The 17647-nt window shown below is 36.6% G+C and overlaps 1 protein-coding gene across 1 annotated transcript in view; it reads left to right on the top strand.

Annotated features, from left to right (window-relative positions):
- The window catches only part of TLL1 (tolloid like 1), a 284424-nt gene that overhangs the window by 212080 nt on the left and 54697 nt on the right, over positions 1-17647 (top strand). Inside the window, exons 10-12 of the mRNA XM_081545909.1 lie at positions 7225-7327; positions 11513-11629; positions 12844-12989. Of these exons, the coding sequence (XP_081402035.1) occupies positions 7225-7327; positions 11513-11629; positions 12844-12989 (366 nt within the window). The remainder of the gene's footprint in view (positions 1-7224; positions 7328-11512; positions 11630-12843; positions 12990-17647) is intronic.

Genomic DNA, 17647 nt, shown 5'->3' with positions numbered 1-17647 from the left:
TGATTAATTCAGAGAAGCATGGAGAGCACTGACAGTGATAAAGAAGTAGGAGAATTTTTTCAAGTGCATTGCAGAGTATCTATAAAATTGGCAACTGATTAGATACAGGGGTGGAGTGGGGATTAAGGAAAGCCAGGCATTAAAAATGTTCCGATGAACAGCTGGTGATGACAAATCAAAATGTCAATATATATATATATATATATTATCATATATATTTAAGCAAAAAATTATTTTCACGACCTAATCCAGTTCCTGGTTTTCACCTGTCATATAATGAATCCCTGATGGAATTAGCATCTGCCTGGATTATACAACTAGTCTGTTGTAAAACAGGGGCCTAAACCAAGGCCTCAAGTTCTCCTATCTATTCTTCTTTAGATTTTAGATTAAAAATACCTTACTTTAACACGTAGAGTTTCCTGCAAAACTTTAAAATTAATGTTTTTATATCTTCCAGCATAATTGGATTAGGTAAATTAGATTAATATTTTTGTTTATTTCCTAACTGTTTCCTAATATTTTTATTTATTTACTAACTGTTTGGTTAAACTCCAGGAGTTGGAGATGGACAGGGAGGCCTGGCGTGCTGCAGTCCATGGAGTCGCAAAGAGTTGGACATGACTGAGCGACTGAACTAAACTGAACTGAGCTGTTTAGGATTTATATTGTGAGAGATGCTCAAATATGTACCATGAAAATAATAATCTGTGACAATCTTAACAACGTATTTAGATTACCTTAGTGTTTTTCTACACAGTATTTAATCAAATTTTTCTGATTTAATTCAGCTCAGATCAGTCTTATATGATGATCTCCATTTTATAGCAAGAATTCATTCATACTCAGAAAGCTTAAGTAAACCAGCAAAATGAGAACCTAGAATTTGAACCTCAGCTTTATGAATCCCAGTTGCCTTCAACTTCTAGTGTAAAAATAAATGCAAAATTTCCCTTTAGTATGATCCAGTTCAGCTCTGAACAAAACCTTAATTATCAATTATTTCAGGATTTGGCTAAACTTTCTGGACAGTACATACAGTAAAAAATGATATTTTTGCTTTGCCAGCTATACAGTTTGTTGAAATACTTGATTCTACTATTATATAAAAGCGGTCATAAACAATGTGTAAAGGAATATGTACAACAAAACTTTACAAAAACTGACTGCAAGCTGGATTTGGCCCATGGGTATAGGTTACTGGTTTTGCCCCTAGTCTCAGATATGAGAAGAAAACAGTTATCTCCCTAGAGAGTTTATTAGACTTGTCCAAGCTGCTTTTGGATGGAGCCCAGAAATCAATTTTATTTTACTACTTTGATTCTAATGTTTCTTTCTAAAGAACTATTTAATAATAGTCTAATTGACCAGATTTCTATAGTGCTGAAGATGGGGAGCACCCTCAGCACTATAAAGTATAAATCTTGTTTTTATTGGTCTTTTTATGGTGCTTATGGAATTCGTTTAGGTAGTCAATAATATCTTAATTGTGCTGACAACAGTTCACTGATTATATCTTTCTCTAGAGACTTCCAGACATCTGGTCCCTTGACTGTTTTTCTGCCTTTCTTCAAGATGGTTCACTCTCTAGGACTGTAAGACAAAGTCTTAATAAGCAAACTCCACAGCAGTTGAATCCATTTAACTTTGTAGAATAGCAACTAAGACTCCAAATAGATCACGGGAAATCTTAGAATTGTCCCCTATATTTCCCTCAATCCCATGTTCCAAGGGAACAGTGATTAATTATAAACTGATAAATGGTAACTAGATACTTTACATAAGAAATAAAACATATGTGATTGTGCTAGGTAGTTTTTATTTCATCATTGTTTGAAAAAAGATGCAACATATGTATATAAAATAGCATAATATAAAACACTCAAATATTTTTCAAGTGTTTTTGATTTGTAATTCAAGTTGGCTTCTGCTAGTAACCATGGTCAAAGGCCAGTGTTTTACTTCTGCATCAGAACCCTAAGATTTGATTTTAGAAAACTTGTCATTATTACATTTTCTGCTTGTAAAGGACTCTGTGTTTTACATTTAAGTAGGCCAGCCTTGTTCCTTCACAGTACTTGGAGTTTAAAATAGAAGATTAAAAACAAGATAGGAAACTGTTCTGTTTAGAGTTAGCCCCCCTTCCAACTGTGTGTGTGTGTGTGTGTGTGTGTGTGTGTGTGTGTGTGTGTGTGTTGCAGGCTTCAAAAATTATCATAAGCAACCCAACCACATTGTTTCAATTTTGAGTAAATTCTGATCATACACATCTCTCCAATTTAGCTGATTTTTTCCTCACCAAGGAGGAAATTGAAACTCTTTGCATGCCATTATAAAACTCTCCTTTATATCCCAGAGGGAAGCCACAAATGAACCTTGAGGTCTACCATTTGTATCTGTACTCTAGTTTGCCATCTCTGCTATAATGAATAAGTTCTCATTCATTATAGTTGAAACTTGCTCCTTGTTATAGCTGCTGCTGCTGCTGCTAAGTCGCTTCAGTCGTGTCCAACTCTGTGCGACCCCATAGACGGCAGCCCACCAGGCTCCTCTGTCCATGGGATTTTCCATGCAAGAGTACTGGAGTGGGTTGCCATTTCCTTCTCCAATGCATGAAAATGAAAAATGAAAGTGACGTCACTCAGTCATGTCCAACTCTTTGCGACCGCATGGACTGCAGCCTACCAGGCTGCTCCTTCCATGGAATTTTCCAGGCAAGAGTACTGGAGTGGGTTGCCATTGCCTTCTCCGCCTTGTTATAGGGAGAATACAAGCGGAGAATGAAACTTTGTATCAGAAAGTGGTATCATTCCACATTTGTAGCAAACTTAAATACAAAGTTAAGGAGGAAAACCATAAATTATTTTCCAGTTAAATCCTAAGAATAACCTAATGTTGAATTAGTATTCAGAGTTGGAAGAGCAAACATATTACAAACGTATTTCAGGAAAGTAGTTTAGAAAATATGCATTTTAGTAATCAGGTATTGAGGATTATTGAAAAAGCAAATGAAAAAGTCTTTTGTCCTTTGATATTTAGGAAATTCTTGTAAATATTCTTTCAGAATATTTAGAATGATAACATCAGATGAAAAAAACAAAGGAAAACGAAAAACTATAACTAAAATAGAAATAAATAAATGAAAAGTTTTATTAAAACAAGCCAAATTATGCCATACCTACTCTATTACATTTGAACAGCATCATGTCTCTATTTTCACATCCTTGATAGATTTCGCCACTTGCAATCAGGAAAGTACATGTTAAAAAAAACCTGTTAAATGTTGAATTTAATGGTAAAATGTTAATACCACTGTAAGGTGCAATTGATTTTCATTATAGTCAGACAAATTCTTATTTCCTACCACTGTGAAATGATTATTTATATTGGTAATTAAAACCAACTACAACATACAATTTCATCAATAATCATTGGGGTGCTAAGATGTAAAATCTCTCTCTTTAGTTGCTAAGTCATGTGCGAATCTTGCAACCCCATGGACTATAGCCTGCCAGGCTCCTCTGTCCTTGGAATTCTCCAGGCAGCAATACTGTAGTGGGTTGCCGTTTCCTTCTCCAAAGATATAAAATACCCTAAAAAATATTTATGTTTATGTTGTTTCTTCATTCTCAATTCAGTTCAGTTGCTCAGTCGTGTCCAACTCTTTGTGACCCCATGGACTACAGAACGCCAGGCCTCCCTGCCTATCACCAACTCCCAGAGCTGGCTCAAACTCATGTCCATCGAGTCGGTGATGCCATCCAACCTTCTCATCCACTATCGTCACCTCCCCCTCCTGCCTTCAGTCTTTCCCAGCTTCAGGGTCTTTTCCAAAGAGTCAGTTCTTCGCATCAGGTGGCCAAAATATTGGAGTTTCAGCTTCAGCATCAGTCTTTCCAATGAATATTCAGGACTGATTTCCTTTAGGATTGACTGGTATGATCTCCTTGCAGTCCAAGGGCCTACCAAGAGTCTTCTCCAACACCACAGTTCAAAAGCATCAATTCTTCGGCACTCAGCTCTCTTTATAATCCAACTCTCACATCCATACATAAGTACGTGAAAAACCATAGCTTTGACTAGATGGACCTTCGTCGGCAAAATAATGTCTCTGCTTTTTAATATGCTGTTTAGGTTAGTCACAGCTTTTCTTCCAAGGACAAAGTATCTTTTCACTTCATGGCTGCAGGCACCATCTGCAGTGATTTTGGAGCCCTCCAAAATAATGTCTGTCGCTGTTTCCATTGTTTCCCTATCTATTTGCCATGAAGTGATGGAACCAGATGGCATGATCTTAGTGTTCTGAATGTTGAGGTTTCAGCCTACTTTTTCTCTCTCATCTTTCACTTTCATCACGAGGCTCTTTAGTGCTTCTTCATTTTCTACCATAAGGGTGGTGTCATCTGCATATCTGAGGTTATTGATATTTCTCCCGGCAATCTTGATTCCAGCTTGTGCTTCATCCAGCCCAGCATTTCACATGATGTACTCTGCATAGAAGTTAAATACGCAGGGTGAAAATAAACAGCCTTGATGTACTTCTTTCACAATTTGGAACCAGTCTGTTGTTTGATGTCCAGTTTTAATTGTTGCTCTTTAACCTGAATACAGATTTCTCAGGAGGTAGGTAAGGTGGTCTGGCATTCCCATCACTTTAAGAATTTTCCACAGTTTATTGTGATCCACACAGTCAAAGGCTTTGGCGTAAAAAAATAAAGCAGAAGTAGATGTTTCTTCTGGAACTCTCTTGCTTTTTCGATGATCTAACAGATGTTGGCAATTTGATTTCTGGTTCCTCTGCCTTTTCTAAATCCATCTTGAACATCTGGAAGTTCATGGTTCACATACTGTTGAAGCCTGGCTTGGAGAATTTTGAGCATTACTTTGCTAACATGTGAGATAGGTGAAATTGTGCAGTAGTTTGAACATTTTCGGCATTGGCTTTCTTTGAAATTGGAATGAAAACTGACCTTTTCCAGTCCTGTGGCCATTGCTGAGTTTTCCAAATTTACTAGCATATTGAGTGCAGCACTTTCACAGCATCATCTTTTAGGATTTGAAATAGCTCAACTGGAATTCCATCACCTCCACTAGCTTTGTTCATAGTGATGTTTCATGAGGCCCACTTGACTTCACATTCTAGGATGTCTGGCTCTAGGTAAGTGATCACACCATTATTATTATCTGGGTCATGAAGATCTTTTTTGTACAGTTCTTCTGTGTATTCTTGACACCTCTTCTTAATATCTTCTGCTTCTGTTAGGTCCAAACTGCTTCTGTCCTTTATTGTGCCCATCTTTTAACGAAACATTCCCTTGGTATCTCTAATTTTCTTGAAGAGATCTGTAGTCTTTCCCATTCCATTGTTTTCCTCTATTTCTTTCGATTGATCAGAGAGGAAGGCTTTCTTATCTCTCCTTGCTCTTCTTTGGAATTCTGCATTCAAATGGATATATCTTTCCTTTTCTCCTTTGCCTTTAGCTTCTCTTTTCTCAGTTATTTATAAGGCCTCCTCATGTAAGTAGTAAGGTTTTCCCTACTTTCTTCAATTTAATCACAAGACCAGGAGCTGACTGTGGCTCAGATCATGAACTCTTTATTGCAAAATTCAGACTTAAATTGAAGAAAGTATGGGAAACCACTACACCACTGAAGTATGACCTTAATCAAATCCCAGGATCAGGGTCTTTTTTAATGAGCAAGTCCTTCCAATGAATATTCAGGACCAATTTCCTCTTGGATTGACTGGTTTGATCTCCTTGCAGTCTAAGGGACTCCCAAGAGTCTTCGCCAACACCATAGTTCAAAAGCATCAATTCTCTGGCTCTCAGCTTTCCTTATGGTCCAACTATCACATTCATACATGACTACTGGAAAAACCATAGCTTTGACTAGATGGACCTTTGTTGGAAGTAATGTCTTTGCTTTTAAATGTGCTGTCTAGGTTTGTCATATCTTTTCTTCCAAGGAGCAAGTGTCTTTTAATTTCACAGCTGCAGTCACCATCTGTAGTGATTTTGGAGGCCAAGAAAATAGTCTCTCAGAGTTTCCATCTTCATTATAGGAAGAAGTAAAGTAGTTGAGGATTGCTTGAAACAGTTCATACTTACCTTTCTGTTAAATAGTGTGCTCAAGAAAGAAGTATTTGCTTTCTAACACAAAAATGGTAACACTTCTAGCAAATATGAACTTAACACTCATTATTTTTTCATTTGCTTAAAAGTCTTCTTATATTCAGATTTTATATTGTCATGAAAACATTCTGCTTATGCAGTTACAAACTGTATTTTTATATTAGAAGTATTTCAAACATTTGTAAATTTTTACTTTTAGCTAAATCCATTTTGATTTCTAGAGTAAAAAATACATTCACTATACACCCTAAGCATCTTAGATATTATTAGCAGAATAGAGTTGGAATGAGTTTTTCAATGTAAAAAGTATTGTTCAAGTGAATTTTACCTCATCAGATATATGCATTTCTTATGCTAGTTTTCCTCTACTTTTTGGTGTAATCAACTGAAAAAATGTTAATTATCTGAAAAGTAAAATCTTTTTATAAAGCAGTAAGAAAACTATCTTTCCTTGAGTTATCCTTGAATTATCTTGAAAAGTAGCATTTCAAAGCAAAGTACAGAATAAAATGTCACGTACAAGTTCTTCTAACTTAAAGGGTCTTTGAATATATATTCTTGAATTTAAAGAAGCATAGTGACATCTGTCTTTGGTTATAGTTATATGGAGAAATTTTAATTCTAAAGCTGTATTTAAAACATTTCAAGTACACAATAATATTATATTCCTGGAATATGGCACATGGTGGTTATTTTAACATAATTATAGATGTCTGAAATAAATTATTAAAACACAGTCATAACAAAATCAGAACTTTTCATAGTTTAGTCATGTTTATATAAGAAAATTCAAAATAAAATGTTTGAATAAAGATTTCTCATTTCACAATTGTTCAATTAACTTTACAGCAACTTTGGTTTAATTGATGAAATGTTTAGTTTATTTATTGGAATTGTGCTTCTAAATTGTTAGACATTAAATTGGGAAAATGGATTTTTTTTTTAGGTTTTTTTAAGAAAAACTATTGGATGCTAATATAGGAAGAAGAAAAGAATTTGCTATTAGTCTGTTTTCACAGTAGATCTGGGTCCCTAGCCATATGAAATTATAATCATTTTTAATACGTATATTCTTTTTTCCATTTTGCAGATTGTTTTAAATTTTACTACAATGGACCTATACAAAAGTAGCTTGTGCTGGTATGATTATATTGAAGTAAGAGATGGGTACTGGAGGAAGTCACCTCTCCTTGGTAAGAGTTTTTTGATTTTTTTTGCTTTTTACGTGTCTATATATATATAGTCTGTCTTATCCAGAGACAATTCTTTCAAGGGTCATCTCAAGGTTTAAGGTACATGAGACCAATATTTTAATTTTTATTATATTTTTTTCAATCATAGCAAAAATACTTACAGATAGACAACAGATTAATTTAAACCAGCTTCAATTATGAGATGGTGCTTGGATCTGAACATGATGATTTAGAATAGCTTATAGTGAATAGGCAATGGCACCCCACTCCAGTACTCTTGCCTGGAAAATCCCAGGGACGGCGGAGCCTGGTTGGTTGCCGTCTATGGGGTCACACAGAGTCGGACACGACTGAGGTGACTTAGCAGTAGCAGCAGCAGCATAGTGAATGCTCATCACATATTCTATATTTTTAATTTTAAAATCAGAGTTTTAATGGGTAAACCAGATAAATTGTGTGTTTGTGTGTATATGTTTTGTTTTTCTTTCTTTGCTAAGGCAGTAGAGCATAAGGTGTTAGGTACACATTCAGCTGCTGGCTTCCTGCACCAAAAATATTGGTTCTTACTGTAGACATCACAGTTTTGCCTCTCAGGTTTTTGTGGCTTAGAAGGTGTGTATGTAGTTTGTGTCATAAATTGTAGCTCAAATTTGGTGCACATCAAAGTATCCTACCAACCTTTAACCACAGACCACACGTTAACTTACATGAGGCACTTTCTATTCCCTCTGTTTCAGTTAAAGGTGAGAGCTGCTGTGAGCATGTGAGTATCTACTCTATTGATTTTTTTTTTTGAAATTGTAACTTTCTCTTCTATTTTTAGAAGTTGCTTTGCTCATTTGTTTTCAAGTGCCTACAGATCTTTTCTTCTTAACATGTAAAACCTGCTGAGTGGGCACATTTGTATTAAAAGTGACAGCAGCCTTAGTAAATCCAAGAGATCTGTAGAAATGCTTAAAAATAAGGAAACAAAGATTTGAACTAATTCGATGTCAGGTTGAGGAAAACATGGTCTTGAACATTTAGTTTCTTAGCCTGGCAGTTGTTGCCGTTCTTAGTTGCAAAGTCCTCTCTGACTCTGTGATCCCACTGCCAGGCTCCTCTGTCCATGGGATTTCCAGGGCAAGAGTACTGGGGTGGGTTGCCATTTCCTTCTGCTGCTGCTAAGTCACTTCAGTTGTGTCCTTCTGCAGGAGATCCAGTCCAGGGGCTGAACTCGTGTCACCTGCATGGGCAACACTGGATTCTTTACCACTGGGCCACCTGGGAAACCCCAGTTTCTTAGCCTAGATGAAGCTGTTTATAATATATTGATATGTATGTGTGTTCCTAATAAAACATTTCATTAAATTCATATTGAAAAATCAAATCTAAAGCTGAAATACTGAGAACACTTTTTTTACGGCACCATCAGCATTACATACTGTACACTGGCAGCACCAGAGTCACTTGGGTGTTAGAAACGTAGAAATGCAGGTTGCACTCCATACCTTCTGAAACAGGCTGCATTTTCACAGACACCCTGAATTCATATCAATTACAGCTTTTTCTCTTTTAGTCAGGTTGCTGTCTTGCAGTTTCCTTTTATTCAGAATTGAAATAAAATTGAAGTACAGTCGATTTACAGTACTGTATTAGTTTCAGGTGTATAGCAAAGTGATTCATATATCTAAGTCGCTTCAGTCGTGTCTGACTCTTTGTGACCCCATGGACGGTAGCCCACCAGACTCCTCTGTCCATTGGTTTCTCCAGGCGAGAATACTGGAGTGGGTTGCCATTTCCTCCTCCAGCAGATCTTCCCTACCCAGGGATTGAGCCCACATCTCCTGCAGTTCCTGTATTGGAGGCAGACTCTTTGCCACTGAGCCACCAGGGAAGCCCATATATATACACATATGAATGCTCAGTCATTCAGATGTGTCCAACTCTTTGAGCCCCCATGGACTGTAGCTTGTCAGGCTCCTCTCTCCATGGAATTTTCCGGAGCAGGTTGCCATTTCCTACTCCAGGGGATCTTCCCAACCAAGGGTTCGAACATGCATCTCTTACATCTCCTGCATCAGTAGGCAGATTCTTTACCACTGATGCCACCTGTGAAGCCCATATCTCTCTATCTATCTACACACTCACATATATTCTTTTTACAGATTATGCTCCATTATGGGTTATTGCAAAGGATTGAATATAATTCCCTGTACTACACAGTAAATCATTGTTGTTTATCTATTTTATATTATAATAGTGTGTATCTGTGAACCTCATGGGCTTCCCCAGTGGCTCAGTCAGTGGTAAAGAATCTGCCTGCACTGCAGAAGTTACAGGAGACACGGGTTCAATCCCTGGATGGGAAAGATACCCTGGAGGAGGGCATGGCAACCCACTCCAGTATTCTCACCTGGAGAATTTCCATGGTCAGAGGAGCCTGGCAGGCTACAGTCCATAGGGTCACAAAGAGTCGGACACAACTGAAGCAATTTAGCATGCACCCACATCTCTTAATCTCATACTCCTAATTTATCCTTCTCCCCCTCCCTTTCCTACACATTACAGAGACATTACTCTCTTTTACATGGCCCTAAATTTTTAATACATGCCCCTAATACCATTTAGGAAGACATTTGTTTTTGCCTGCTAGCTGTTAGTATAAATGTGTTTTGACTTTTTTCATATACTAGAACTATGTAGGAAGTCATTAGCAAGGATACACAAAAATGAATGACAATATATTATTATTTGTAGAATTATTTCATGTGTATTATCATATTTAACTTTTTACCATGAATATGAAACCTTTGAGCACAATAGCAAATATACAGTATTCGATGAATATATTTGTGGAGGGTTGAGGGAGGGAAGAAGGAATGACAGCTATTATTATATTCACTCAGTATGATACCTGCCTTTGGGTACACGATCAGAAAAATATCAGAACTCATGCTCAAGTCTCCTAATACTGTTTGCCATTCTGCCTACTGCCCTATGTGCTATATAGCTTTATAGATAAGATGGAATGTGTGTAGTAACATAAGATCCTTAGGCAGCCTGTAAGTTTCCATGACAAATTGCCACTGAAGTTGGCTAAACAAAGAACTACACTTGAGCTGTCACTTCCCAACAAATGATCAGACTGACAATTAAAGTAGTTTTTCAGGATCACTTGAGATCTTTTCTCTTCTCTGTGGAATAATATTCCCTACCTTGATGTATTATGTGTCCTTTTACAGATAGATGTTTTGAGCTAGCTGTTTCCTAATTCTACAGATAGTGGTAGTGGTATCAGTCATTTAATTTAAGAGCGATATATCCCAATATTTTATAAATAAATAAGAAGAAATAGTTTTACTTATACACCTTTATGAAGTAAGTATCCAAAAACTAAGATCATGGCATCTGGTCCCATCACTTCATGGCAGATAGATGGAGAAACAGTGGAAACAGTGGCTGACTTTATTTTTCTGGACTCCAAAATCACTGCAGATGGTGACTGCGGCCATGAAATTAAAAGACGCTTACTCCTTGGAAGGAAAGTTATGACCAACCTAGACAGCATATTAAAAAGCAGAGACATTACTTTGCCAACAAAGGTCCGTCTAGTCAAGGCTATGGTTTTTCCAGTGGTCATGTATGGATGTGAGAGTTGGACTATAAAGAAAGCTGAGCACAGAAGAATCGATGCTTTTGAACTGTGGAGTTGGAGAAGACTCTTGAGAGTCCCTTGGACTTCAAGGAGATCCAACCAGTCCATCCTAAAGGAGATCAGTCCTGGATGTTCACTGGATGGACTGATGCTGAAGCTGAAACTCCAACACTTTGGGCACCTTATGCGAAGAGCTGACTCATTTGAAAAGACTCTGATGCTGGGAAAGATTGAGGTCAGGAGGAGAAGGGGATGACAGAGGATGAGATGGTTGGATGGCATCACCGACTTGATGGACATGGGCTTGGGTGGACTCAGGGAGTTGGTGATGGACAGGGAGGCCTGACGTGCTGCGATTCACGGGGTCACAAAGAGTCGGACACGACTGAGTGACTGAACTGAAGGATTCATAGCTATGGCTCTAGTTACTAGGCATGGTGATAGGAACCAAATCTGGTTTTATGTATGTAATTTGTAGCTAGTATGAAAACCAGTTAGAATATAAAGTCATATTTACAAGTCTCTCTTTATTATTTTATTTATTTTAGGTAGATTCTGCGGGGACAAATTGCCTGAAGTTCTTACCTCTACAGAAAGCAGAATGTGGATTGAGTTTCGCAGCAGCAGCAATTGGGTGGGAAAGGGCTTTGCAGCAGTCTATGAAGGCAAGTCACTTTGAGTTTAGAGATGGCTTTTCCTTAGACCTCTTAACAGAAATGTGCTTTCAATTTCATTTGAATAGTATTGTAATTGTATTTTAATTACGAAATTTTCTAAACTGCATTATGATGTCCATGGATGATTTTAATAAAACTATTCAGCAAGTTTAATTGCAGAAATAACCTGTTTTCTGGTACCAGTAATGAAGTAATATATAAATGTTCTCATCAGGGATGTGTGGGGAAAAAAATAACTCATTAGAGATGTGTGGGAAACAACAATAACATCAAATGACACAAGATTCTTAAACTTTGATTGTTTTTTCATAATAATATTAAAATATTATGAAGAAATTACTACTTCTCTTTGTACTGAGTTTGTGTGTATGTTATGCCTGTACTGCAGAAATGTCTTGTTAAAGGATACTGCATGGAAAATAATTGTGCATAGTTCTGGAGATTGCTTTGTCTACATGAGAGAGTCAGCATTCAAGAAGGATTTACCAGATGCTTTGTTCTACATGTCTCTAAAAGAGCAAACTGGCATTGGGCTTCTTGGCTTTAAAAACAGTTCCCTTCTTGTCAGATCATGGGTGGAGATGACCCTTTTTGCTCCTGCCTCTGACAGCACAGAAATTTAGGCAGTTTACAGGACAGACGTTTCTGCTTCTCTTAGACTTTTAAGAGAAGAGGAGTGTTTGTTTCGGAGATTAGCTGTGTGGTCATGAAGAATTTGGCTTGGGTGGAGCCACAGATGTTGTGTGTGAGGCCTGCTCACACCAGGGGCCCAGGGAGCTTTGTGGAGCTTCTCTCCTGATGAGCTCTTCCACTGACTGAGGTCAAAAAACCAAAATAAGCCGTTCAGGGAATCACAGAGCAAACTCACATGGAATAAATTTTAAAATCTCAAAAGGTTTTTAAAGTCTAACAAAGAGGCTTGTTTTTGTAAAGGTGTGAATTAACAGTGGTTAAAAAGTCTTATATTCCTTTACTGACTGTCATCTAATATTTATAGCTAAGTGGCTAGTTTTGTTTTGTTTTGTTTTTTTTAATCAATGAAATACTTGATTGATAAAAGTATTGGCAATCAGCCAACCTTGATTTTTATAACCTGGTCTTTTTATGTTCAGCTACAGGAGCTGAACTAAAATGCTATCTTAGAATAAAATGGAAATGAAATGGCATGTCTAGGTTTATTTATTTATTTTTACTTTCCTCAGCTATCTGTGGAGGTGAGATACATAAAAATGAAGGACAGATTCAGTCTCCTAATTATCCTGATGACTACAAGCCAATGAAAGAATGTGTGTGGAAAATAGCAGTGTCAGAAGACTGCTACGTCGGCCTGATCTTTCAGGCCTTTGAGGTAAAGTCCTTCAGGCAGCCTTTGTGGGGCACATCTTCCATAAATGACAGTGCATTTAAGGAAGCAAGAACTATAGAATCAGTGAAGAAGCAAAAGCTTGCCTATAAAATGCAACATGAAGAACGAGAGAGCTTTTTTTTCCTTTGTTCCTCTCATTGCAGACATTTTCAAGATTAACGTGAGCTTACATTATCTGTGCCTTTTGAATTAAAATGTTTGAAGTACTGACAATAGTTTCTTTTGAAAAATGATGAATGCTTGAAGAATACATTAAAAAAAAAAACAAAACACTTTTATTTATCCTCTAAACTAGGATGCTAAGGGTAGCTCATCTTTTTTTGTTGTCTTTAGGGGGAAAATCCATTTTTCACCTTTTTTATTATTATGTAGAAAACTGTTTATATCAAAAACAGGGATTTAAATATTCTTAGGAGATTTTGACTTCATCAAAACTATTTACTGGGGAAGAGATCAGCACCAAAATTGCATTATTAGATGAGGGCAGAATAAACCAAAGACCGGTCAGAATCCTGGAGCAAAATCTGCATCCAAAACTACTGTGCTAGCTAATGAGTCATCCTGGTGCGATAGGGAGAACTGAGTAAGGGATGAGAAGCCAAGAGACATGAGAATTTGTTTGGAACTCCTGAGTATGCTTAAATTATAGAATCAGGCTAGAAATTGAGAGCCCAAAGCAGAGTAGGTAGGAATGATGAGATGTTGGCAGTAGGTCCAGGAAGAGATCAAGATGCCATTATCGGAGATTATTTCTTTACTGATCGGAGGTACTACTTACTGTCCGAGTGATCAGAAGTCTGCCGAGAACCCCACTAACTGTCAAGATATAGTTGCCACTGAATTGGTGATGTGAGGTGTCTCAGTCTCCAAAGCAGGAACCCCAGGGGAATACAGGGGTTACTCAAAAGCCCAGAGAATGTCTTTCCCTCACCTGTAATCTCTGTAACATATTTTTTGGTTGTTCTCTACCCCTTTGCTTGTACCTTTAATTTTTAGCATATTTCTTTTTAATCATGAAAAAATTCTCTTTTCTCCTATGATCAAGTTGTTTATGCCCCTGCCCACTTTGCATTTTTGGAAGCCTTGGTTCTGAGATTATTTGATTCACATTTAAATTTTAAAATTTTATTGGATTGAAGACATTATTCTAATTTTATTGGATTAAAGACATCACTTTATTGTAAAGAGTACTAAAATTGTTTAGGATTCACCCACTTTTTAGACCCAAACAACTAGTTCACTGAAAAATTATCTAATGACCACATTACATGTATTTTGTGCTATTGAAAACATTGAGAAGAACTGTCTTCCAACAATACTTCAGTGTTTTATAAAATTCTATTACAAAAGTGATGTTAGCAAATACATTCACTTGATGCATCTAAAAACTGAGATGCAGAAATTGCTGGTTTAGCTGGTTTGCAGTTTTTTTGGTTTTCTGCTTCTTTTTTTTGTTTGTTTTGATATATCGATATAGTAAGAGTGGCATTCATCAAAAATAGGATAATGTAAGGACAAACAGGGGCTATTTATACCTCAGGCCCTTAGAACCATGCTTGACACAGGGTAGTCATTTAATAAACACTTGTTGATTAAGTGGATGAATAAGTTGTTACTATGCTTTGGAACTGAAGTAAGGTCATGTCATATAATAGCTTGATTGGTAGTTTATTTTATTTATTATCTCCAGTTCCCTGTCCTTTCTTCATTTGGCTTTATTTCCTTATGTTTTTTCCTCCTTTATTTATACACCGAGCATATTTGAATGTCTAGTAGATCTCTTATCTGTGACCAACACTAACACCATCTTTGACTGTTTAGTCTCACACTAACCCAATCATCTTCAGTCTTCCTTATTTCAATATTTAATGTTTCAGCATGTCACTATTTTGCTGTTGTTGTTTAGTCACCGAGTCATGTTCAACTCTTTTGCAACCACATGGTCTCCTCTGTCCCTGGGATTTCCTAGACAAGAAAACTGGAGTGATTGCCATTTCCTTCTCTAGGGGATCTTTCTCACCCAGGGATTGACCCCGCATTTCCTTGATTGCAGGTAGATACTTTACCACTGAGCCACTGGGGACTCCCCATGTCACTATTTACTCAAGGAATATTTCTAATTCCACTCTTTCTCTTAAACCCCAAGGCCAATTCATCAGCATATTCCATTTGCTATGCATTCAGGATATCCTATATACACGATCACTTTACATTTACTTTCTTGCCACCGCTGCTCTGATCACTGCCGCTTGCTTTGTAACTTGGTGAGTTCTTCACATCTCTACTTTGCCTTACGTATCCTGGTACCCACACAACAGCCAAGATGATACTCTCACAATATGAGTTATATCAAGCACTACTCTGCTTCAAGTTTTATCAAACACTACTGTCCATATGCCACATGGAGAAAATCTTTGTGTTAGACTTTTAAGGCCTGTGTTATAGCACTGTTGGTCCTGAGTTCAGTGTTAATGAATTGGAATATCTGTAAAGGTGACTTTAAAAAGAAACACAGATAAAGCAAGGCTAAATATGGGTTTGTTCACACAAATTTTGTGACCAGAACCTCTCGAGAACCTAACCCTGTATTTCCCCAGGACCTACGAATCAATACTTGCTAACTCTGTGTTTTCAGTGACTTGGTTGAGCTCAGCTATGATGAATACTGAGAACTGACTGTACATATTTTTTAACTTGGTCTAATGGTCATTAGATGCTTTGTTTCAATTAGCTATCTGTTTAAATCTATTTATTTTGTTTCCATATTATATTTTCAATATACAGTTTATACATTTATATTGAAAATGTATAATTTTAAAATGGTCTTTACTGTTTCTCAGTGTTTCATGTTTTTTTCTGACAAAACCATTTTTATTTACTGATATCAGTCTTTGATTTTTTTCAAACACTTTCTGTTTTTGTAACTTTTTTATTCCCTGTGTTACTCTCTCCCCTTTCAGATAAAAGGGCCCTTAAGATAAGCTAGTTCTGTTGAAATCTACTATAAAGAACTTTCTGGCTGTTCATTATTTATGCCTTTCTGTGAATTTATGTCATGAATATTCACCTCTCCTAATGCTACTTATATTTTAATGTAAGTACAGAAAGAAATCTGAACAAGTGCTTTTGTTAATGAACTTCAGGTATGTTTGAGCAGGAAAGGATGCTATATGGGTGGTAGTAAGAGTCTTAATATATCTATAATCATACCCTTTGGGACAATTTTCTTCTCTAGTAGTTACTAATACATTGATCCTAAGACCAGTACTGAAATAAATTTGTACATGAATGTAAATAGTGTCTAAAATAATTTTGAAAACCATGTCTTCTTTTCAACAGTAGTGTTGGTAAAGCAGGCTCGATATTACTACTTCACTTGAGCACATTCAGTATGCAAAAATACATAAGAGAAAAAGCTGGGCAGACTATAATACAACTTCAAAGAAATGTCAATAAAGCAGAAAGCAAATGAAACAAATCCAGAGCTTACTTATGTTTAATTAAAATCTCTACATACATTTATTTACTTGGGATTACATTTGAGGCACTTGTCAGTTTTTCTATACGTTCTGATTTGGTTATACCTTGCTTCTGAAAACCATAGTGTGTAATAGTTTCCCTCATCCTTACTAGCAACTTTCTAAACCACATACAAAAGTTTTTTTTTTGGTTGGTTGGTTGTTTTTTTATCTTGCAGTTGACCCTGAACAACACAGGTCTGAACTACAGTTATCGACTTGTATGCAGTTTGTGTTTGATTAGAGATCACAATATGTAAAGTAAAAAAACTAGGGTTTAAATGGCTAATATCTCCAAACTGCCTCAGCTTCTTTCTCTTCAGCGAGTCATTTATCAGTTCCTTTATTTTTGAGGCAGAGATTGCTCTTCCAGTTTTTCCACTGCACTAGGTTGACACCCCTAACTCCTACATTGTTCAAGGGTCAACCGCACTTTATGAATTTCCCAGTTAAGAGTAATCCTTTAAATCCTTTAAATATTTTATATTAGTTTAAATTAAGTAGGCTCATCTTTGTGAATGAACTAGGAAGCCAAGACAAGGAGACCTTAATTAGGAACATTTTAATGCTTGCCCTGCACTATTTCTTTGGATATTTGGCTAAGAATATATTAATGTATTGGTGAAAGTGAAAGTGAAAGTCTCTCAGTCCTGTCTGACTCTTTGCAACGCTATGGCCTAGGCAGTCCCTGGAATTCTCCAGGCCAGAATACTGGCGTAGATAATAGCTTTTCCCTAACCAATGTTTTGGTTAATAATGATAAAAGAGACTTAAGTACATCTCCATAATTTTATTGAATACTTTAGGCTATCAGTCTACTCTGAAAGATTAGATTAAGTAAACCTGCCCAAGGTCACACAATTCTTAATTGGTAGCACTATGATTAATAGTGCAGTACCATGGCCTGGCACTCACGCACCCATTTTGTCTTGCTAGCAAATTGAAGCATATATATTCTCTCATGGTATTAAATTATTTCCCTTCATAACTATTGTCATTTGTACATTTGTATTATTTAATCAATAAATGTCTATCAGTCATGGACATGTTTGTTTATTCATCACTGTTTATATACTATCAAGTGTATATTTATTATCTGGCCATTACAGGTTTTCAATGAAT

Source organism: Giraffa tippelskirchi, chromosome 11 (assembly GCF_054371585.1).
Source record: "Giraffa tippelskirchi isolate mGirTip1 chromosome 11, T2T-mGirTip1v1.2.pri, whole genome shotgun sequence".
In the NCBI taxonomy this organism is placed as follows: domain Eukaryota; kingdom Metazoa; phylum Chordata; class Mammalia; order Artiodactyla; family Giraffidae; genus Giraffa; species Giraffa tippelskirchi.
The sequence above is the reverse complement of the archived record's forward strand: the minus strand, read 5'-3'. Positions and strand labels throughout refer to the sequence as shown.